Source organism: Gekko japonicus, unplaced genomic scaffold (assembly GCF_001447785.1).
Source record: "Gekko japonicus isolate JY-2015 unplaced genomic scaffold, Gekko_japonicus_V1.1 scaffold150, whole genome shotgun sequence".
NCBI classification, from domain to species: Eukaryota; Metazoa; Chordata; class Lepidosauria; order Squamata; family Gekkonidae; genus Gekko; species Gekko japonicus.
The window spans coordinates 361,072-383,576 of record NW_015160839.1 but is presented as its reverse complement, the minus strand read 5'-3'; the positions used below and the strand labels follow the sequence as shown (position 1 = coordinate 383,576).

The 22,505-nt window shown below is 43.6% G+C and overlaps 1 protein-coding gene across 1 annotated transcript in view; it reads left to right on the top strand.

The window, feature by feature from the left end:
• MYO5A (myosin VA) overlaps positions 1-22,505 on the top strand; it is a 124,038-nt gene that overhangs the window by 52,544 nt on the left and 48,989 nt on the right. Inside the window, exons 7-19 of the mRNA XM_015418672.1 lie at positions 1,200-1,281; positions 1,926-2,033; positions 4,508-4,614; positions 6,137-6,402; positions 7,158-7,239; positions 8,811-8,951; positions 11,053-11,178; positions 13,328-13,411; positions 17,045-17,203; positions 17,800-17,897; positions 19,413-19,499; positions 19,623-19,731; positions 20,903-21,114. Of these exons, the coding sequence (XP_015274158.1) occupies positions 1,200-1,281; positions 1,926-2,033; positions 4,508-4,614; positions 6,137-6,402; positions 7,158-7,239; positions 8,811-8,951; positions 11,053-11,178; positions 13,328-13,411; positions 17,045-17,203; positions 17,800-17,897; positions 19,413-19,499; positions 19,623-19,731; positions 20,903-21,114 (1,661 nt within the window). The remainder of the gene's footprint in view (positions 1-1,199; positions 1,282-1,925; positions 2,034-4,507; positions 4,615-6,136; positions 6,403-7,157; positions 7,240-8,810; positions 8,952-11,052; positions 11,179-13,327; positions 13,412-17,044; positions 17,204-17,799; positions 17,898-19,412; positions 19,500-19,622; positions 19,732-20,902; positions 21,115-22,505) is intronic.

Below are 22,505 nucleotides of genomic sequence, written 5' to 3'. Positions count from 1 at the left end.
AAAGAGTGTCACTGTAGTATGCTACGTCTAGGTGAGCTACAGAGGGGCATGATAACATTTTATAATGGCAGTGGATAGAAGTAACAGTGACGTCTAGCAGCTTAGCTATGAATGCATGGGCCACTGCACATCTCATTAGCAATTCTGAGAAATGACAACATGCTGCATAATAGTTGCATTGAAATATTTGGCTTTTCATTCAAACACCTGCCTAGAGGAAAGGGGGGAAAAACAGGAAACTGTTCTCTTTTCTGGGTTCAGATGTAACTACAAATCACAGTTTTGCAAACCACAGTTTGCCGAACTGTAGTCTGAGATAGAACAAAGTTAGTGTCCAATGGCACCTTTAGGACCAACAAAGTATTATCCAAGGTATGAGCTTTCGTGTGCACGCACACTTCAACACAATGCATGCATACAAAAGCTCATACCTTGAATAAAACTATGTTGGTCTTAAAGGTGTCACTGGACTCTAACTTCATTCTGTTGCTTCAGACCAACATGGCTCCCCACCTGGATCTATCTTCATGTGGTTTGAGATGTCACTCTGCCCTTGGAAGCTTACCTAACCGTAGAGAAAGGAGTGTAGAGTGAGCAGAAAATGAAACTGCTCTGGCAGCTGTCACTCACAGTTGTTACCCAGAGCACTCTCTCCTTTCATCTTGAGCCAGGCCACTGCCTTGGCTTACCCCTCCACCTTTTGTTTTTAAGTTTAAAGAAAATGACATCTAGAGATGTGATCAGTAACCTATTAGTGTGTATCTTTAACCTCTTCCTTAAGAAAGGAAGAAACCCAAAGTGTTTATTGTGGGATATGGTTGTATGGGAGGAGGATGCAGTTAATGTGGAAGTGTGAGGGGGTTCTTGATTGCCCCAGTGTGCACTATATGGAAATGCTGGAGGGGGTGCCCCCTTTCTTTCATCTTTAGTGTGTTCCGCCCAGGTGTTTTTCATGCTCATTTAGACCTTAAGCGGTATGTGTTAATTCGTCATCAGTGACCTTTTCCCAGAGGAAACTCAAAGAGTAAACAGGTTGTTTAAATGAAGTGAGGACTGTGTTGGGGTGGATTATTTGTTGATTACTTGTAGAGACATAATGCAATCCGTGTTTACTTCAATTGCCATTCTCTGCTTTAGTTACCGCTCAAACCAAGTTGTTGACTTTATGGAAATGACAGATATTTCCTCATTTTTTTAAGGCAGAGGAGGAGAGAAATTACCATATCTTCTACCAACTCTGTGCTTCTGCAACATTGCCTGAATTTAAAACGTTGCGATTAGGTATGAAGTTTGTATCTACTATATTCTGTGACTTGGCGTGCAACAAAACATGTGTTGAAGTGATGGCTATTAAAGAATCGCCTGTTTCTACAGATAATTTGCTTTTCTAAAGCGGTTATGCCCTGGAACTTGTACTTTGTAAGGAGAAATTAAACTTATCCCTGTATGTGTTATACACTGTTGCTGTCTTTGACCACACAGTGGGTGGTTTCGTTAGTGATAGGGACATATATAAGGTATCTTACAATATGTCAAACCATATTTCCTGTAGGCCAGAACTTTGGCAATGGTTCTTCAAGGTGTCAAGCAGCACTCTCTCTCAGCTTTGCTGCCTTTATACTTCAAGGTGCCAGGGACTGAACTTGGGACCTTCTCCCTGCAAAACGTGTGCCCACCATCCAAGCTTTAGCTTGCCTTCCAAGTCTCAGACCCTTGAATCTTCACAAAGAACATTCCTACTAATTACGCTTTAATTTGAATCATGGACCTTGGGGGAACTGGGTCCTAAGAATTCTTACTTTACATTTCCTCTGACTACATCAGGCTCCAAGTCTCATCTTGTGTTACCAGTCTTTATTGGCTAACACTCACAGATTTGCATGTGATTTTCTTCTTGGTATGTATGTATGTATGTTTTTTAACAGGGAACGCAAACTATTTTCATTATACAAAGCAAGGGGGCAGTCCAGTGATCGACGGGATCGATGATGCCAAAGAGATGACGAACACTCGGCGGGCTTGCACTTTGCTAGGTAATTTTCAGAAGCGCATCCCTTCAGAGTCCTTTGGCACTGTAGTTACTGTCTTGGTATGAATTCTTCACAAAATTAATTTTAGAAAGATGTATACATGGGGTTGGATCGCATGCATCATCTCTGCCTCCCACCTCCCATCATAGCCCAAAGTGCTGCTCCCCCAAAATGGGGGGAGGACAGGGAACAGCATGAGAGGTGGAGTCAGAGGCATATGCAAGTCAACGATCACTGACATGCTTATCATGAATGATAGATTGAGACCCAGCACAGATCCCTCAAAAGAGACATAACACTGGGGGCCATCTGTGATTGGATCTTCTCAGTCTTTTTCAAAAAGGGTCCCGATCTGGATTGGTGGGGCTATGGTTTGGGAGAAGGAGCACCTCCACATGGTTTTACTAACAGAAAATTCTCACTTGGTGCTATTAATCTTCAAGAAATAACAGACAGGCAATGCTGGGGCTACCAGTGAAGGGTGTGAGAGGGGGTGCTTTGATTAACAGAACTGTGCAGAAGGGCTAAACCCCATCTCCTCTGTGAGCTGCTCTTGAATTGGGGGCCCTGGGAGGCAGGTTTTCAAAATGCTGGAAAGATTCAGTCACAGGCCTCCCAGCATCAAGTTGATGACACTTCCAGGCTTTTAAAAAATCAGGGGGCAGTCTTCTGCTTTCACATTGGAAATCTTTGTCATTCCTGTTTGAATTTCTCTTTTCCTCTGCTTGGACAAAATGAGACTAATCTGTCTCCCCTTGCAATCACCATAAACAAAACTATGTGTGTTCTGTGTTTTTTGTTAGTTTGCCCTCGAAGTCCTGATGTCTCCTCTCTCTGTCAGTTGTGCTGGTTTGTTCTTAATCTCTTCTGCATCACCTTGCTTTCTTTTTTTCTACTGGGAAAAAAAAAGATTTGTTAGCCTGTAAGACAGTCCCTTTATGACACTTACTTTTTCATAGAGGCACTTATATATAAGAGAACATGATCAGAGCTTTGCATGTTAATTGAAGCGTGATAGATTTATGCAGTTGCTTATATTTGTAAAGACTCTTAAACCTTTTAAATAAGTGATTGCCCATTGATATTATTCTGATATATGTTGCTTCCCAGGGAGGATGGCAGTTCTGATATATTAAACCTTTTATAGTTCCACCTAATGGGATGTAGCAACCATGTGGGGGTGTTCTCTTTAATGAAGTCCTAAATGTTTTATGGCACATCTGTCTCCTGATGCAAAAGCAGATCATATCTCACAGTACATGGGTGACAAGCACTCAAATGTCAGGGTCTTGGGGTCGGGAGACCCTGACCCTAGAGAGTCAGAGGCCAGTAGCAAAGTCTAGGCCAGGGAAAGGTCAGCTTCTGCAGGTGGCAACCCAGAATTCAGAGGGGCCAGAAGCAGGACAAGAGTAGCAGAAAGCCCTGTTGACCAGAGGAGCATGAACTTAGCCTAGCAAAAAGGTGAGGTGCTGAAACTAAAAAACAAGCTCTGAGGCTGGGGCTGTATAATGCCTTCTGGATGGGGATTGGTCCAGAAGGGGAACAGCTGACTTGAGTGCTCTGTCAGGTGGTGCAGTTGTTATTTAGGCAATGCCATTGAATTAACACAGCTTAGTCTCTTAGGGCCGTGGTGGCTCAGTGGTTAAGACGCTGAGCTGCAGACCGGAAGGTCTATAGTTCACCAGTTCGAGACCCGAGTGCTGCGTGACGGAGTAAGCTCCCGTCTCTGGCCCCAACTCATGCCACCCTAGCAGTTCAAAAGCAAGAAATTGCAAGTAGATAAATAGGTACCGCTTCGGTGGGAAGGTAACAGCATTCCGTGCACTTCGGCATTTAGTGACGCTGGCCTCATGATCACGGAGAAGTCTTCTGACAGCGCTGGCTCTTCGACTTGGAAATGGAGATGAGCACCGCCCCCTAGAGTTGGATTCGACTGGCTTTCGAGCAAGGGAAACCTATACCTATATAGTCTGCACAATATGTAGCAGAAACACTGCACTGATGGCACTGACTGCTATGAGTTAGATTCCCTTCCTAAGGAGATGGTTCAGTAGCTGAACGCCTGAACATATGTATTGTGAAAGATCAGACCAACACGGCTGCCCACCTGGATCTATATGCACTGAGAGATGGACATGAATGATTTCCCCTTTATGATTTTTTTTTTGCTGTCAAGTCACAGCTGACTTATGGCGACCCCAAGGGTTTTCAAGGACTTTCGGAGGTGGTTTGCCATTTCCTGCCTCCATGTCACGACCCTGGTATTCCTCGAAGGTCTCCCATCCTGATACCAGCCTGCTTAGCTTCTGAGGTCTGACCAGAGCGGGCTAGCCTGGTTTGTCCAGGTCAGGGTTTGCGATGTAATGGCCAGAGCGATTTGTTTTCCTTGTTACGTTTGTTAAGATTACTTCAGCTATAACTCTTTGTGTTGCTGCCTTTACAAAAGGAGTTTTGATTCATCCTCCCTCCCCTGCTAGGTATCGTTGATTCCTATCAGATGGGATTTTTTCAAATCCTCGCTGCTATTCTTCACCTGGGCAATGTGTCATTCACATCTCGAGATGCTGACAGCTGTACAATACCAGTGAGTTCCAAATTAGTTTACAAATTTTACATATATAAATATCTTCCTGACTATGTTTGGGTTTGTATGCCATAGGTGTGCTGCAAAGATTCAGTCAATTTCCATTTTCTCCACTCTTTTGAACCTTCTCCTCTCATCCTGCAGTGTCCTCAATTTTTTTTTTTCAAATGCCTTCTTTTTTAGTTTTTCATACCTTCTTCTCTTTTATTTCTTCATACCAACTTTCTTCATACCAATTCACAACAGACTTCTTTTAAAAGAACAATGTTTTTTTTGAAGAACAGTGCGTCTTGTTTGGAAGAACCTCTTATGTTCTTATAAAACAGAGAGTGAGTATAAATGGGCAATTTTCTCAGTGGAGGGTGGTAAGCAGTGGGGTACCACAGGGATCAGTACTTGGTCCACTGCTTTTTAACTTGTTCATTAATGATTTGGAGTTGGGAGTAAGCAGTGAAGTGGCTAAATTTGCAGATGATACAAAGTTGTTCAGGGTGGTGAAAACCAGTGAGGATTGTGAGGCACTCCAAAGGGATCTGTCAAGGATGGGCAAATGGGTGTCAACATGGCAAATGGGGTTCAATGTGGCCAAGTGCAAGGTGATGCACATTGGAGCCAAAAATCCGAAATATAAATACACACTGATGGGGTCTGAACTGGCAGAGACTGATCAAGAGGGAGATCTTGGAGTTGTAGTAGATAACTCACTGAAAATGTCAAGACATGGGATAGAGCAGGTAGAGAAAGAGGTACTTTTCTTCCTTTCTCACAATACAAGAACTCGTGGGCACTCAATGAAATTGCTGAGTGGTCGGGTTAGAATGGATAAAAGGAAGTACTTCTTCACCCAAAGAGTGATTAACACATGGAATTCACTGCTACAGGAAGTGGTGGCGACTACAAGCATGGACGGCTTCAAAAGGGAATTAGATAAGCATATGGAGCAGAGGTCCATCAGTGGCTATTAGCCACAAGGTATAGATAGGGGCTTTGGGGCAAGTGATGCTCTGTCTTCTTGGTGCTTGGGGGGGTCAACAGTGGGTGGGCTTCTAATGTCCTGGCCCCACTGGTGAACCTCCTGATGGCACCTGGTATCAGGACGTGGGATCCCTTTGGCCTGATCCAACATTGGCGTCTCTTATGTTCTTATAAAACCTTGCAGGATGTAAAAATGAGTCTTTGTTGTCTCTTGGCTATTGGAAGGCAATCTTGTGATACTCCAGGAGCTTGTGTAGAAATTCAGTTTACGTTCCAAGATGCCCGATTAGTCTCAGATGAATAGAGAAGTCAACACTTCCATGGGCGAGTGGGGATAGAATTAAAAAACAGGGGCTGTTCCAAGGAGAATTCTAGTGATGATTTGTTTTACCTAACCCTTCTTTTGTGTTCTAAAAAAAAATCAAAGATATGGGCTGTTTCTAAAACAACTTCCCATTGGAAAATTAGGGTGCAGTTTGCCTGCTGGGAAGTATTAACAGAGAAACTGCTTCAGTTTTCAAATCTAAGGAAATGATTCTCATTGTAGCCCAAACATGAACCCCTCAGAATCTTCTGCGATCTCATGGGGGTGGAGTATGAACAGATGGCTCACTGGCTTTGCCACCGGAAACTTGCTACAGCTACCGAGACATACATCAAGCCAATTTCCAAGCTGCAGGCCATCAATGCCAGAGATGCTCTTGCTAAGCACATCTATGCGAATCTCTTTAATTGGATCGTAGATCATGTGAACAAAGCTCTGCATTCCACTATGAAGCAGCACTCTTTCATTGGCGTCTTGGACATCTATGGGTGAGTGTCATCCCTTGAGGCCAAAGAATAAAACAAGTATGAGTTATAACTTGATCCAACATGGTGATGCACCTCAGGGCTGATTGAAGCATCAAGTGGGTGGCTTGCATGCGTGAATGTGCCATTACTGATTATGGGGGGGATATTCATAGCCATTCCTCATCTCAGGGATCCTTTTCAGTGCAGTCAGTTTAGGTATTCAGCCATTAAATGACGTCTAGGCATACGTGAAATTCAGACTATAGTTTGCTAAAACTGGTGCATGTGTTGTGAATGTCACTGTGTTGTCCAGGAGGGTTTCCTCTAACAGACCTGCCACTGCAGTGGACGGCAAGAACATGGAGATTTAGTCTATCTAGTTCTGCAGAGAAGCTGATAGCCTGTGTCCCTTGATTCTCTGGTCTTCAGTATTCATGATGTCAGCTGATGAAAAATACTGTAATGGTTCATCTGACAACCTGCAAGTGGAGCCCCAAATGGTTTGGGGTGATAAGAAGGCATTTCTGGCCTAGAGTCTGGAATAACTTTTTTCGCCACCCCTTTATTTGTTCTCAGTCTTCCCCCTTCCCACGCATGCACACACACACATACGCACCCTGTTTTTATGGTCTCCTCATTTGTAGTCTCTGCTGTCACTCATTTGATGGTCCTGCTTTCATCTTACTAGCAATATTCCAATTCCAGAAGTATTGCAGCCAGCGTAATTTTCTGGCATCTTTGCCAAGACATTCACTTCACTGCTTTGTTTTTTTCAGCTTTGAAACATTTGAGATCAACAGCTTTGAACAATTTTGTATAAATTATGCCAATGAGAAACTGCAGCAACAATTCAATATGGTAAGTGAGAAGCAGCAGCCATGTCTGCTACTGCCCATTTTGCTAACTGGATTCTTTGGGTTGAAGGTGTGTCCACACCAGCTGTGCTTCCTTGGATGTACCTCCAAGGTGTAGTCTGCATGAATTGTCCCTAATTAGAACTCTAGAACTAGACAGAAGAGCGTAATTATTAGGAAAGAGAATGCTTCTTGAGTGAAACAAAGTTAGAGCCCAATGGCACCTTTAAGACCAACAGTTTTGTTCAAGATATGAGCTTTCATGTGCATGCACACTTCGTCAGATGATGAAATGGAATTACATATCATAGTTGTATACAATGTTCCCTCTAAGATATGGCGCTCTGTGAGCAAAAATTCTACCCTGTGAGCTACTGGCATTAACATATTGAGCAGGAGATTTGGCTGCTGCATAAATTAGTTTGCTCTGGAGCCATCCTTCCTGAGCTAAGACAAAAATGTGTGAGCCAGAAGTTAAAAACCTGCGAGCTAGCTCACACTAACTCAGCTTAGAGGGAACACTGGTTGTATATATAGGTGGCTTGTTAAATTAGCATGCAAAATAGTGAGAATATTTTTTTTTAAACAGATCAAAAGAATGACAAGCTGGTTTCTGGTTCATCTGTTTTGGTTCAACTGGGGGAGGGGGGGGAAGCAGATCCACTGATAATGTTACCTGAATCTGCTTACAAGTAGGGTGACTGCAGCAACAGACCAGAGTCCTCCTCATGAGCAGATCCAGTCATGGGAAAGGGTGCCAGCCTGCTGCTTCAGAGAGCATCTATGGATCTGTTGGAGATTTAGGGTGAGAGGATGCAGGAGGTGATCCTTCCTCTTCAGCAGTACATGTAGTGTTCAGTGTAGTGGAGCTTTTCAGTTTTTCCCATACTGCATGTATGGACTGTACAGGCACTGAATTGGTGCAAAGGACAAACTCAGGTGTAGGTCTTGGGAAGAAACTAGACTAATGTACAAAGAATCTTGCCTACAAAGCATCCTCTTGGGTACGGCAAAGCTGTGCTTCCTTGCAGAAAGAAAATATCATCAAAGCTGGAGGTATTGCTTGAGGTTCTCCTTCTATCCGGTTGCATACTTTCCTTAAATTTTATTGAACAAGTCGGCTGTTCCTTTCTGACTGTTATGCTGTTATTCAACAACTAATGTATATTTTCATCTTGAACTGCTGAACTACTGACCTTCCACAGCCTGCAGCTCAGCGTCTTAACCACGTGAGCCACCGCAGCTCCTACCTGTTGCATACTTTCCTTAAATTTTATTGAACAAGTCGGCTGTTCCTTTCTGACTGTTATGCTGTTATTCAACAACTAATGTATATTTTCGTAGATTTATAATCTTATGTGTTCGTGAACTTAAAAAAACCTTTTAAAGTAACTTTTACTTTGAACAGGTTATACTGAGGAAGATTCTTTTATCCACTTTGATTCACCACTTAGTAAATTATTTGGCTTGATTGGTACGTTTGATCAAAGTAGCAGATGAATTGCAAAGGGAGGAAGCAAATTCAAAGTCAACGAACTTGCTATGACAGTTGTATTTCCTCCCCCCTCCCCACAGCATGTCTTTAAGCTGGAACAAGAAGAATACATGAAGGAACAAATTCCATGGACCTTGATAGATTTCTATGATAATCAGCCTTGTATTAACCTGATAGAGGCCAAATTGGGCATTTTGGATTTGTTGGATGAGGAATGCAAGGTAGGTGTCCAAATGACCTCAAGTATGTTATAAGGTTCGTTGGTATCCATTGTTTACCACAGGGGTCCCCAACCTTTGGAATTCTGACACAGTGTGGTGGGCACAGCCACAGAATGACTGCCACAAAATAGCTGCCATAGGAGGCTGAGCCAGCCACAAAATTGCTGCCACAAATTACCTTCAGTCACACAGTGAAGATTCTTGCGTTATGGTGGCAGCTGTTGCCAAAGCAACATTTTTAAAAATGCTGCACATACAATCAAATCTCCAGTGTCCCATCAGAAGCCCTAATAGACAAAAGCCCCACCTGGCCCCTCTCACTTTCCAAAAACACTTGGCAGACACCAGGAAAGGTGTTGGCCGGTGCCATGGTACCCACGGGCGCCACGTTGGGGACCCCTGGTGTACTGCTTTCTAGGGAGCAGGATGAGAAAAGAGAAGGAGGCATTTTGTAGCTCTGATCTTTGTTTTGATATATATACAAGAGAGGAACCTATGAGGAATCACAGGGGAAGGAAAATCCCATTTCCTCCCCATTGCTGTGGCAACTCAAAATGGGGTCCAGGTTCAACCACTTGCTGTCTGCAGCATCTGTGCATGCATATTTATGGCTTTGGGGCTTTATCCCCCCCCTTCCCCCCTTTTTCAGATGTCTGATTTGTTTTTTGTAAACCTGTGGGTTTCCCCCCACATTTGCAGAACCTTAAATAGAGGCCGGGGCTGATCCTGTTGCACAGATGTGGCTATTTAACTTGACTGCTAGTTAGTAGTTACAAGAGGACTGGTAGTTATAAGAGGATAAAATGCATTGGATACAACGTCTGTCAATACTGTCCTTTCCCCAGAAGTAGCCTCTGCTCTGTCACTTTTTGCCCGTGGGTCTAATTACATGTTACAGAATACCTGACTGCTGACAATCCACATCTTCTCCCATGTGTCTTCCAAGTAAAGTCTAGTAACAGAAATGCTCAAAATGATGTCGTCATGTTCATCATTTTTTAAAATCCCAGCACAAGGGCATCTTGCAAGGGGTGGGAAATACTGACCGAGATGACGCCACATATTTCTTTTACTAAATGTTACTGGGGAGATTTGGATTAGGGGATACATGGTGGCTATGTTGCCTATTAATAGCAAATGTTACAGATTTCCTGCACAGAAAGTACGCAGGTGTTAAGTCTGTAGGAAACTCTTCTTTGAGTTCACGGCCTCTCGTGATGTCTTGGCAGACAGTCTCTTGACCCCCTATTTTTAGAGGTTTTGTTATCTGCATGGCTGCTTCTGCTGCTCTCGGAGCTGCTCCCATGACTTCCACCCACATGAGCTCATGCTGCGTTGTTGGCAAGAGCCAGCAAGAGAATGTCTGAAGGGTGTCCTTGGGCCACGTTCCTGTGTAGGCTTGCTTTGGGGTGAGCCCTGTCAGATCCATGGGGATTTTCTCATCCAAGTAAATATGCCTAGACCTGGGCTGCTGAAAATTCTTTTTAGAAACGGCACAGACTTTGGCTCCACCATTAAAAGCCTTGCCCTGGATGCTGTGATTCCGTTCTGCTAAGTGAGGAGTCTTGCTCTGGTGGAGGAAGGAAGGAATCCAACCCACTGTGTTGATTAGGCCGCTTCACTCTTTGGCATTGAATTTTGACATGAACTGGAATCACAAGCTTTCGAGGGCAGAGACCATTCTTACTTTGCTCATCGTATCTGTTTAGGGTTCTTTTTGTACCCTACATACATGTTTTCCTTTTATTTGCTTACTTCTCCTTGCTCTTGTAGACAAGAAATGCATTGTGTGAACAAATCTCCCACATGAGGGAGTTTTTGTCGGATACAGATCCTGACCTAAGAATGAAAAAATGGCTCTTCCCAGTATATAATGGTATTCAGATATTTAAAGAAGCATTTACAAATAAGAAGCATCGTTCTGTTTGTGAGCACCAACAAAACAAGTTGTTGACCCTGCTTGCATTTGTGTCTGGAACTGAAATAAACTTAATGCCAAAAACGGCAGGATTTTCCCCTCACCTGTCAACTGGCTGTTGTTTCATATATTTCAGAGTAATGGCAGGTCATTAAAAATCACTTGACTTTACCCCCTCTTTAGATGCCCAAAGGTTCTGATAATAGCTGGGCCCAGAAATTGTACAATACTCATTTGAATAAAACAGCACTCTTTGAGAAGCCCCGACTGTCGAACAAAGCGTTCATCATCCAGCACTTTGCAGACAAGGTAAGAGTGTCTTGTTTTCTGCCTGACAAAGGGTGACGGTCCTTATGCTGAATGCTTCTTTTAGCCAGGCTGTACCGCCATCATCTCGTTGAACCCATTTAGCTGTATTTTAAAGACCTTTCTGTGGGTTTTTCGCTGCAGCTCATACTGGAGAACTTTAATTTGAGCTTAAATCGATCAATATTTCGGTGAGGCTGTGTCGAGTTAAGAGATTTCAGACTACAATTTGTACGTCGTACAGAGGAGGTTTGCCAATTTAATTATGTACAAAGGATTTTTGCATTCATTTAGGAAATGCTGTTGTCCTAGAGTGGCATTTGATGTGGTGCTGGTGATTCTGTGATCAGCCCTCCCAAGTGGCTTATCCAGTCTAAACAGTAGCTGAGCTAGGACCACGATTATGGGGAAGGAAGGCTACGTACTTTCCCCCTTGTGATGTTCCTGAACTGAAATAGCATCATACAGTTGATGTTTGCCCTGTTGGGGGCCAACATGGAAGCATTGTGTGGATTGTTTGGGGGAAATAGATTTGTGGAGCTGCTTTTGGTCAAGAAAACAATGCAGGGGAGGAAGGACTATAGCCCCCTTCTCCTCCCTCTTCCTGTGGTCCCAGTTCGAACAGAGGCCTTGTATGGCTGCTGTTTAGAAAAAGAAAACCACTTTGGAGCTCTGGTCTTGGAACTCCTGGCTTTAGGTCTAGTCTGAATCTTGCATATCTTTATGAGACCTGACTTATCTATGCTACAGCATCAGAAGGCAGATTAATTATTACATTAGAGAATCCACAGTTTGTGTCAGAATCTTATTAGAGGTGTCAGATACCTTATTAGCAAAGCTTATCTGCCATTTGTAACAGTAGCCTGTCTTGAAAGCGGCATTTGTATTTGCCAGGTTAGGGTTCTATAATTCCCCGGCTGGTCAGGCAACTGGTTCCCTGTCTCAACTCCCAGGACTTAGTTACAATGATCCATGCAATGGTCACTTCCAGGCTGGATTACTGTAACTCGCTCTACGCGGGGCTGCCCTTGTACCTGATCCGGAAACTGCAGCTAGTGCAGAATGTGGTGGCACACTTGCTGACGGCAGCGTCTATGCAGGCGCACATTCAGCCAGTGCTACCCCAACTGCAATGGCTGCCAATTGATTACTGGATCTGGTTCAAGGTTATGCTATTGACCTCTAAAGCCCTATGTGACCAGTGACCAGCATACCTATGGGACCGTCTCTCCCCATATGTGCTCTGCAGATCAACATCTCCTGGTAGTCCCTGACCCAAAAGATGTTCGCTTAGCCTTGACCAGGGCCAGGGCCTTTTCTGCCCTGGCCCCGGCCTGGTTGAATATGCTCTCATCTGAGATCAGGGCCCTGTGGGACTTAGTACAGTTCCACAGGGCCCATAAAACGGAGCTGTTCCACCAGGCCTTTGGTTGAGGCGGCGGACACTCAAACATCTCGGCCTCCCCTGCTCATAACCATCTGCTTCCTATGCTATTCTGCTCCAAGAATGTCAACAGAGCACTGTAATAATAAAATGGGGTGCTATTCAGTGTTCCCTCTAAGCTGAGTTGGTGTGAGCTAGCTCACAGTTTTTTAGCCTCCAGCTCACACATTTTTGTCTTAGTTCAGGAAGGAGGGCTCCAGAGCAAACTGATTTATGCAGAAGCCAAACCGCTCGCTCACAACTTTAATGCCAGTAGCTCACAAAGCAGAATTTTTGCTCACAAGACTCCACAGCTTAGAGGGAACATTGGTGCTATTATCATCTGACTAACATCCTGCAGGAGACATTATGGACTGCCTTGAAGTTGTTTGTTTTCGTTGGCATCTTGCTCTGATTGTTCTAAATTTTAAATTTGAATTTGGTTTTTACATTATATGTTTCAATGTTGTTGTGTTTCTTATATGTTGTAACCACCCTGAGCCCACTTGTGGGGTAGCGTGGGATATAAGTCTAATAAGTAAATCTCTGCAAGGCTGGTGATCTTACAGGAGTTTTCCTAGATGTTACAAGAGAGGCTTTTGCTCTGATAGAACACTTTTGAGATTTTATATATATATATATATATGTGTGTGTGTGTGTGTGTGTTTGTGTGTGTGTGTGAAATATGTACCTTTTTTGTCTTGTAAAAGTTGGTATTTGTCTTTCCAGGTGGAGTATCAGTGTGAAGGGTTTTTGGAAAAAAACAAAGACACTGTCTATGAAGAACAAATCCAAGTTCTAAAATCAAGTAAGGTTAGTATAGAGATTTTTCCCTTGATACTAAAAGATATTGCCTCACTCATGTATGATATTTATGAATGACACGATACTTTAGCATTAGATGTAGTGTCACCACAGAGTGTCATTGTAGTGTAGTGGGTAGTGGGTTGGGCTAGGATTGGGAAACTCCAGGTTTTCATTCCCACTCAGCCATGAATGTCACCGAGTGATCTTGGGCCAGTCCCTCTTTCTTGGCCTAACTTACTTTACAGGGTAGTTGTGTGGATAAGTGGAGGAGAGGAGCATGGTGTACAGCATCCCGTCTCCCTTGCAAGGAGGACGGGATTTTTCCCCTCCCTTAAATCCAATGATTTAATATTGGACTTACTCTTTGTGTATCACTGTTTCTTTCATATCCTCAAACATATCCTCTGTAATTTACTTAAACTGACCTTTGCTATATCAGCACACCATACTGAAGTCTTACTACCTTCCCTTCTAAACAGCATTAAATCCAGGTTTCTCCCCCCCCCCGCCCTCTCAGATCACATTTGATGCTCAATGTAGCTATTAAATATGAGCCTGGTTTCAGGTAACCCAAGTGGCATTCATGGCACAAACTGCCTTTCACCTGTTTGGGTTGGGTGCGCTAGCCACAACAACTTTTCCACAGATATCCATGCTTCCATAACGTCAGGCTGAATTACTGTAATGATTTATACGTTGGGATGCCTTCGAAGAGCTATTTGGAATATCAGCTGGTTCTGAATACAGCAGATGGATTCTTCTTACCTGGGACTTGTCATCTATAGTGAGCATTGAAAAGTCTTTGGTGGCTTTCACTTAGCTTCCAGGTCCAATGCAAAGTGCTGGTTTTAATCTGTGGAGCTCTAAACAGACTGGGGCCAGGGCATCTGAAGGACCGCCCTCTACTGTAATCTACCAGCTAGTTCTTTACTGTGCCCTCTCCCCATCAGAGTTGGGGGTCTGTGTGACCAAGGATAAGGTTGAGGCACAAATTATGAAATATCCTCCCCAGAAACATTCATTCGGCACCTACCCTGTTTTTAAAAGTCCTGACTAAAAGCTGTTTTGTTTCCTTGAGCATTCAGTGGATCTATTTTTTTTTCTTACTGCTGTCATGTTGTTGCTACTGTTTCTTTTAATTTGATTTTGTGGTTCAATTGATGTCTAAACTCATTTTTATTTGGATGACACTGTTAATTGTTTTAAAGCAACCATGAAGGCTTGGAAGCAGAAGGGGGGGGGGGCGCAAACAGCTTAATTTTTTCCAATTCTTCTTTATTTTTTAAGATTACCTAACTAGATGGCTGTATGCATTAGCTTTCTGACTTCTTATTTGTCTGCCTTGTTTTTCATCATCCATCTCCTTCTCCAGAAGGTAATCTTGAAACCATAGTTTAAAATTCTGATCACCGATCGGGTGTCCACACCAGCAGTGTTCGTGTGATTCTGCTACTAAAAAAACTGGTGTCGTCTGGACCGCATTCCATGATTGGTCAATCTTTGTGACTCTTAAACATTCAACATGGGGATACTTTATGGACTTTTAAAATGTTTGTTGGAACTGATCTGGACACACAGATGTTCTGCCCTTGTTCCTGGATCTTGTGCAGCTCTGCCATTCTTTGTTGTATCGTTCTAGTTTTTAAAAGTGGCAGATGTGCACTCATTCACCTAGAAACTAAAATTAGATACTTCACAATTCCGTTTCAAGCCCCTTCCCCACTTTTTCGGCACACTGCATATAACATTTTGGAGGGGCGTACAATTGCATAGGTACAGTTCTTGCAAATTTAGTATTCTTTTTAATTTAAAAAACAAAAACCAAGCCTGCAATTCTGGCAGGAGGATGTGCATTTGGAACTGGAAGTGTTTGAAGTGAGGGACAAAAAGGAAATGCAGTGACATGCGACAAAAGGGCTGGTGTGGACACATTCTTAGGTGCCTGCTTGTACACAGTTAATGCTTCAGTCGACCTCATTGACTGTGAGGCCTTCCTGCAACGGTGTCCAAGATTGCTGGCATTTGCAAGCGGCACAGCAGTTAGACGTTTTGCACCCGAGCATGTGAAAAAAGGGTGCAGTTGGCCAGTGCAAGGCAAAAACATACTTCCCCAAATGGCATCGCACGGAAACACACATTGCCTGTTCCTACAAATGTTCAGCCTGCCAAAGCATGCCCCGCCATAGGTCTTGCTTCCCTTCTTTGCCTTTGTTACGGATCAGCAAAAGATCCAAAGCGGTGGTTCCATTTAGATTGTTAGCCACCCTTCTGCAACACCAAGCCTGACCTGGCATGTGAATTGCTTTGTTTCCCTGACTTGTGAAGTGCTTTGTTTTCTTGGCTTGTTTTTCTTCTTAGTTGGCACGTTTCACTTCGGTGAGACTCTTTTGAGACATTTGAATGTGGTTGTGTTCCACCTGAATCCACTTTTCCTCAGTGATGGGATATCTTTGCCTGGTGACTACTGACTACATTGTTTTCCATGGTCTACAGTGGTGGAGCCGGGGGGGGGGGAAGAATCCCATTACCCAGAAAGGGGGAAAATTGGAATATCAAACTTTCCAGTTTAGGAGTGAGCATGACTGCAGTGATGGCAACTTCAGTGTATTCCACTGATTAAACCGTTACGTGGGACGTGTGATGCTTCACTTTCTACAGCATGCTCTCTTAAATTTCTCTTTGGCTGTAATCTTCCTAATTTTAGTTAGGAGACCATGTATGTAACATCTGTGCTGCTAATTTAAGATCAGGTAAATGTTGTCTGACTTCTATGAAGAAAGTTTTCTCTCGTTTTATTCTAGGAAAATGTCCAAAAAGCCCACTGGCTTGTTGGACTCTCAAAATGAAGCTATCGGGTCTCTATTATACAAGGAGATTATAAAACTATGTTTAATATATAAAATAAATTCATATGAAAAGAATTAATACATCCCTGCATTGAGCAGCGGATAGGACTAGATGGCCTGTATGGCCTCTTCCAACTCTGTGATTCTTTGATTCATTCAGAACAACATATATTTGTACGTAAAGGTAAAATTGAACTCCATCCTGAAGGCAGCAATACTTTGGTGTGAATGCTCAGAGCTGGGATTTAAATGTATTTAGGGACCGCTTTTGTAACCTTTCTATCATTACCTGAAAGAATGTTTAAAAGATGATAATCCACAGAATGTTAAGGATAAATTCCCAGAAGTAGCATGGAAGCGCTGGGTTTAGTATACAGATTGCAGGGGAAAATGCAGGAGATCTCCACCATCTGAGCTGCCCGTGTGCATTATCTTTGCTCCCGGGGGATCCCTGCAAATGTACCATGAAGTTCTGCCAAAGGGAGCATGTCAAATGGACCAATGAAAAAAGCCTTCGATAGATAGGAACCCTAAAACAGAATAAATAATTACTACAGGTAAATGAAGAAGGTATGCTTATTTACATCGACTTGTTCTTGCGAAGCAAAATTAGAGGCTAAATTTCTCCCACGGTTTTTCAGATTAGTCACTGGAGCACGGTAAAGCTTAGGATGTTATCTTGTTTGAGACGATCTCCCGCTTCCCTTTTGGTTCCTCCTTTTCACTGCCCTTTGGAGTTCCCTCCCTCTCTCTAATTCAGAGATGACGTTTTTATTCCCTGTGTCTGAACCAGCTTAAGATGCTGTCTGAGCTGTTTCTGGACGTGAAGGCCATCAGCCCCACTTCGGCAACACCCTCCGGCCGCACACCGTTGTCTCGAACAGCTGTTAAACCAACCAAGTCTAAGACAGCCCAAGCAAGCAAAGAACATAAGAAAACAGTGGGGCATCAGGTCGGTGAAATTAGTTGCTGCCATTACTGCAGCCACCCTTTCGGCTGTGTGTAGTTGTGGAATGTGTAGTTCTGTGATCAGGGGTATCCCTTATGATATAGGGCAGGAAGAGGGAAGAGATGCTATAACTCTTTACACAGTTTACACAGGCAATTTGTCTGAAGAAGTGTGCTTTGCACACCGAAGCTTACACTTTGAATAAAACTTTGAATAAAACTTTGTTCAATTTACACAGCAATTAATCTAGATTAATCCTTGTGTCATTTATCAAATGGAGATATTTTGTTGCCTAGCAGTCAGCTAGCCCAGACAGACACTAGCGCCCCGCAGTAAAACATCACTTTAAGTATGGGATACTTGACTTCCTGGAAGATTGAAATAAACCCAGGGCAAATCGATTCAATCAATACGGGAGATGCAGACCATAGGTGGCCCTGCATTATTTAGTGCTGTGGCTTACATTTGCCTGGAAAGTTCTTTCACGTGGCTGGGCCGAGGAGCTCTGCAGCCTATAGAATGAGGCAGGTCAGAAAGCGGCCAGAGAACGATTCTCTGTTTTTCTGTTTCAGTTTTCTTTTTTGTTCTCTTTGCTGTAGTTTCGAAATTCTCTGCAGCTCCTGATGGAGACCCTTAATGCCACAACTCCACATTACGTCCGGTGTATTAAGCCAAATGACTTCAAATTTCCATTCATGTAAGTTGGCTTGCACATTACGTAAAGTGTGATGCTTGTCTATCAGAAGTACAGTAGGAAAAAAGCCTGCACATGCTACCGCTTGTTTGGGACAGGACATGGAAGGCTTCTTGGGCGTAGACATGTATCTTGCAGGTCAGGACACTTTACAGTTTGTGCTCCTGTGAGATCATTCTGTGCTGGAATGTAATGATTTCTTTTCACATCTGCTTGTGAGTCAGCCATGTTTATGAAGAGAATCCAGGAATTACTTGCAAGCTGGCGAAAAGTATAAATCCTTTCTGTATTTTGGATTTCTGTAATGCATGGTCTGCAGGAGCATTTTGGCAGCGCAGACATTGGCTCTAGTTTTCAAACGAAAGAGGCACAGTGGAAAGTCATGTTCATCGCCGTGGCTTCTGTGCAGTCCCACATGGGGGGACTGCGCAGTCGCAGGCCGGCCACGGAAAAGATTTCCAAGCTTTCTAATAGACTAGGAGCACCCTTCCTCCCTCTGGCGCTTTCCCTGCTTTTCTCTAGCAAAGCCCTGAACAGCGATATGGAGCCCAGGACATGCCCAGGACCCGTGTCCCCCTGTTGTTTTCACAAGCTGAATCCAAAGCATGATCAACCACTAATAAATCTTGTACCAGACCGATAGCAGAGATTTGTCAAATAGGTACGTGGATAGTCCACCTCCTGGCTGCTATTACAGTTATTTGTGATGGTGAACTCTTAGCCTCTGCCTTGCTGGACGTTAGATCTTGAGGTAGTGGGAGACCAGAAAGTAGCATAACTAGGTATTTCTGTGCCTGGGGTAGCCCAGGGCAAGGTACATGAACTGTGCCCTTGTTGGTTACGTTGCTCCCATCGTGACATTGGCCTGATGTCACTTCTGACTGGCCCATGTTTATATTTGGGTGAGCCAGCTGTAGTGCAGCAGCAGCACCAAGGCGGCTCCTCTGAGCAAGCAATGTCTCGTTCTACACTCTTCTTCTGGTACATCAGTAATCATGCCTAGTTGAACTGCCATCTGTGCCTGTTTCTGAGCTCTGTCCGTGTCAGAATGCCCATGCAGGATTGTGGATTAAATGGTGGAATTCAAAGGGTGAGATGTGGAATCAGATCAGGGCTGGACCACAAGTGTCCTGGGTGAGCCACTACCGCCTAGCCTAGCCTACCACACACTGTTTTTGTGAGGATGCAACTGGGAAAACCTCATATCGGCCACTGTTATCTCTTCGGAGAAAGGGCAGGACGTAAACGTAATATATGTATGTGAATCCTTTGAGGAGTGAATGGTGCAATCCAGTTGACTGCATTTGACCCTCCTGTTACCATTGCATCACTACTATTATTGGTGGAGGTCTCCGTTTATTTCTTAGCAAGCTACTACTAGAGCCTTTTCTGCTCCCTACCAATTAGTGGACCCACTTGGTCCACCGTTCTGCCTCAAGCACTCGCTTTGCATCATTTTGAACTACACCAGACCTTCCAATCGAGAAGACATGTTTTTAACAATATTTTTATATATAGGTTTGATGAAAAGCGGACTGTACAGCAGCTTAGAGCTTGTGGTGTGCTGGAAACCATCCGAATTAGCGCTGCAGGTTTCCCCTCAAGGTAAGCCTGTGGGGGGTCAAGATGTTTGGAAGGATAAGGAGACAGTGTGTGTGTGTGTGTGTGTGTGTGTGTGTGTGTGTGTGTGTGAGATTCAGCTAACACCATTTTGCTTCTTGAAACTAGGTGGACATATCAAGAATTCTTCAGCCGCTATCGTGTCCTGATGAAACAGAAAGATGTCCTCGGGGACAGGAAGCAGACGTGTAAAAATGTCCTGGAGAAGCTGATTCTGGTAGTAACGTTACGGTGCTTCAAAAAAATCTGTTCCCAGGGACCTTCCTATTCATTTCAGTAATCTATTAGTGTCTTATACTGGCAGATCGGCATGGAGGGGATCTGTGAAAAGATAAAAGAGGGTGGAATCTAAATGAGTGCCCTGGGCTTTTATTCTTTTTAAAAACCATTTCCATATTACCGTTCCATTTAAAGTTGCACTCATGACAGTTTCTAACAGGGGTGAAACAGAAATCCGATTAACAGAATTTGTTGCCTATTGATTGCTTTTGTCCAAAAGGTTTAAATCCTTAATGATTGCAGAAACTTAAAATGGCCAGCTTTGCTCTTAAAAAGTACATCTCCCAAAACAGAAGAAGAGCCCTGCTGGATCAGACCAGTGGTCCACCTTGTCCAGCCTCATGTCTCACACAGTGACCAGCCTGTTCCTCTGGAGGGCCAACAGCACAGCACAGATGCCAAGGCCTTCCCCTGATGTTGCCTCCTGGCACTGGGATTCAGAGGTTTAGTGCCTCTGAATGTGGAGGTTCCCCTCAGTCACCATAGCTAGTAGCCAATGATAGACATATCCTCCATGGATCTATTTAATCCCCTTCTAAAGCTGTTTATTCCTATAGCCAGTACTACATCCTCTGGCAGTGATTTCCACATTATAAACACTCTCTGTGTAAAGAAGTATTTCTTTTTATCGATCCTGAGTCTACTGCCCATCAGCTCCTTTGGATGCCCACATGTTCTAATATTTTGGGAAAGGGAGAAAATTTATCTTTGTCAACTCTCTCCACCCCATGCATAATTTTATAAACCTCTATCATGTCCCCCCTCAGTCATCTCTTTTCTAAACTCAAAAGTCTCAGAGTCTTCAGCCTTTCCTCATAGCGAAGGTGCTCCAACCCCCTAATCATCTTGGTTGCCCTTCTCTGTACTTAACATTCTGTGTTTCCCTAAATACTTCAATTCTGTAAAGCTACGGGATATAATAGGATTTTTAAAAATCCTGCTCCTTTATTTAATTTCCAGAATTCACTATTGGGGTTTCTTTCTTGCCTCTCTGCTAATTTTGATATCACTGAGCTTCCTTCCTTCCTTCCTTCCTTCCTTCCTTCCTTCCTTCCTTCCTTCCTTCCTTCCCAGTTTGTCACTGATTGTACATTTCATTTTGAAAATAGGACACAGATAAGTACCAGTTTGGGAAGACGAAAATATTTTTCCGTGCTGGCCAAGTAGCTTATTTGGAAAAAATAAGGTCGGATAAACTCCGAGCCGCTTGTGTCCGCATCCAGAAGACCATCAGGGGGTGGCTGATGAGGAAGAAGTACCTCCGCATGAGGAAGGCAGCCATCACTATCCAGAGATACGTCAGAGGATACCAGGCACGATGGTGAGCTGCACACCTGGGGAGCTCACTTTGATCTCATTGCAGATGGCTTTAAATAGAGCACTCATCAGAATTTTCAGGTTTTCTCCCTGTACTGCTTGGTATAAATATACATCAAGCTGCACTGTCTGTGATCCCCAAGCTGACTGCAGCCTACTCAAGGCTTAATATTAGGGTTCTTATGGTGGAGACTGGAGTTACAACTGAACCCCAGAGTACAGAGAGCAGTTTCCCCTGGAGGAAATGGGAGCTTTGGAGAGCAGACTATATGACATCACATCCCCACTGAACACCATGTTCCTCAGGCATCACCCCCCAGAACTCCAGGAATTCCCAAGTTGGAGTTGGCAGCCGTACTCAAATACTCTTTGTTTTTGCTACCCAGCTGGGATTATAAAAACAAGGCGGGTGAGTGCCTGGTGTGGACCACAGTAAATGCCTGGAGGCTTGAAGGGTTGTAAACTGAGCTAAGAACAGAATACGAATGCTGTATTTTCAGTATCTTGTTTGTTTGGACTTCCAAAAGAGAATTTCAGTCATCAAGGATCTCAGAAAATGTTTCCTTAGACGCTGGTTCAGTGATTGACCAGAAAAAATAAGCATATTTGGAGAGCAGACTATATGACATCACATCCCCACTGAACACCATGTTCCTCAGGCATCACCCCCCAGAACTCCAGGAATTCCCAAGTTGGAGTTGGCAGCCGTACTCAAATACTCTTTGTTTTTGCTACCCAGCTGGGATTATAAAAACAAGGCGGGTGAGTGCCTGGTGTGGACCACAGTAAATGCCTGGAGGCTTGAAGGGTTGTAAACTGAGCTAAGAACAGAATACGAATGCTGTATTTTCAGTATCTTGTTTGTTTGGACTTCCAAAAGAGAATTTCAGTCATCAAGGATCTCAGAAAATGTTTCCTTAGACGCTGGTTCAGTGATTGAGCAGAAAAAATAAGCATACCAACAGGCCAGGTAGGACATGGTTGCCATTGTCTGACTCTTCCTGGCTTTTACAGGTTAGCTGGGCCCATGTCAGAACAGGAGTAGTTTTAGGAGAGGAAGAAAGAGGCCTATGAAGATCTTCTCTGATTTTAGGGGCAGTGTTTGGACTCTGGTCAAAGGCAGCAAAGATGAGGCAAATTGAAAGTGCTTGAAAGGACCTGTTCACATCCATAGTGCCTACTCTGAAGAAATTGACTTTCCACATGCTAAGGGTCAACTTTCAGTTCTCTTGTTGTCTACTTATTTATTTTTCAAATTTATATCCTGTCTCTCCTACAGCAAACATGGCTTGAGACGGCTAACAATGTAGAATAACTTGATTTAAATAAGTTAGATGTCATATAACAGCTAACAGAATTTAAAACCAATATAAATAAACAACAGTAAAATCAATG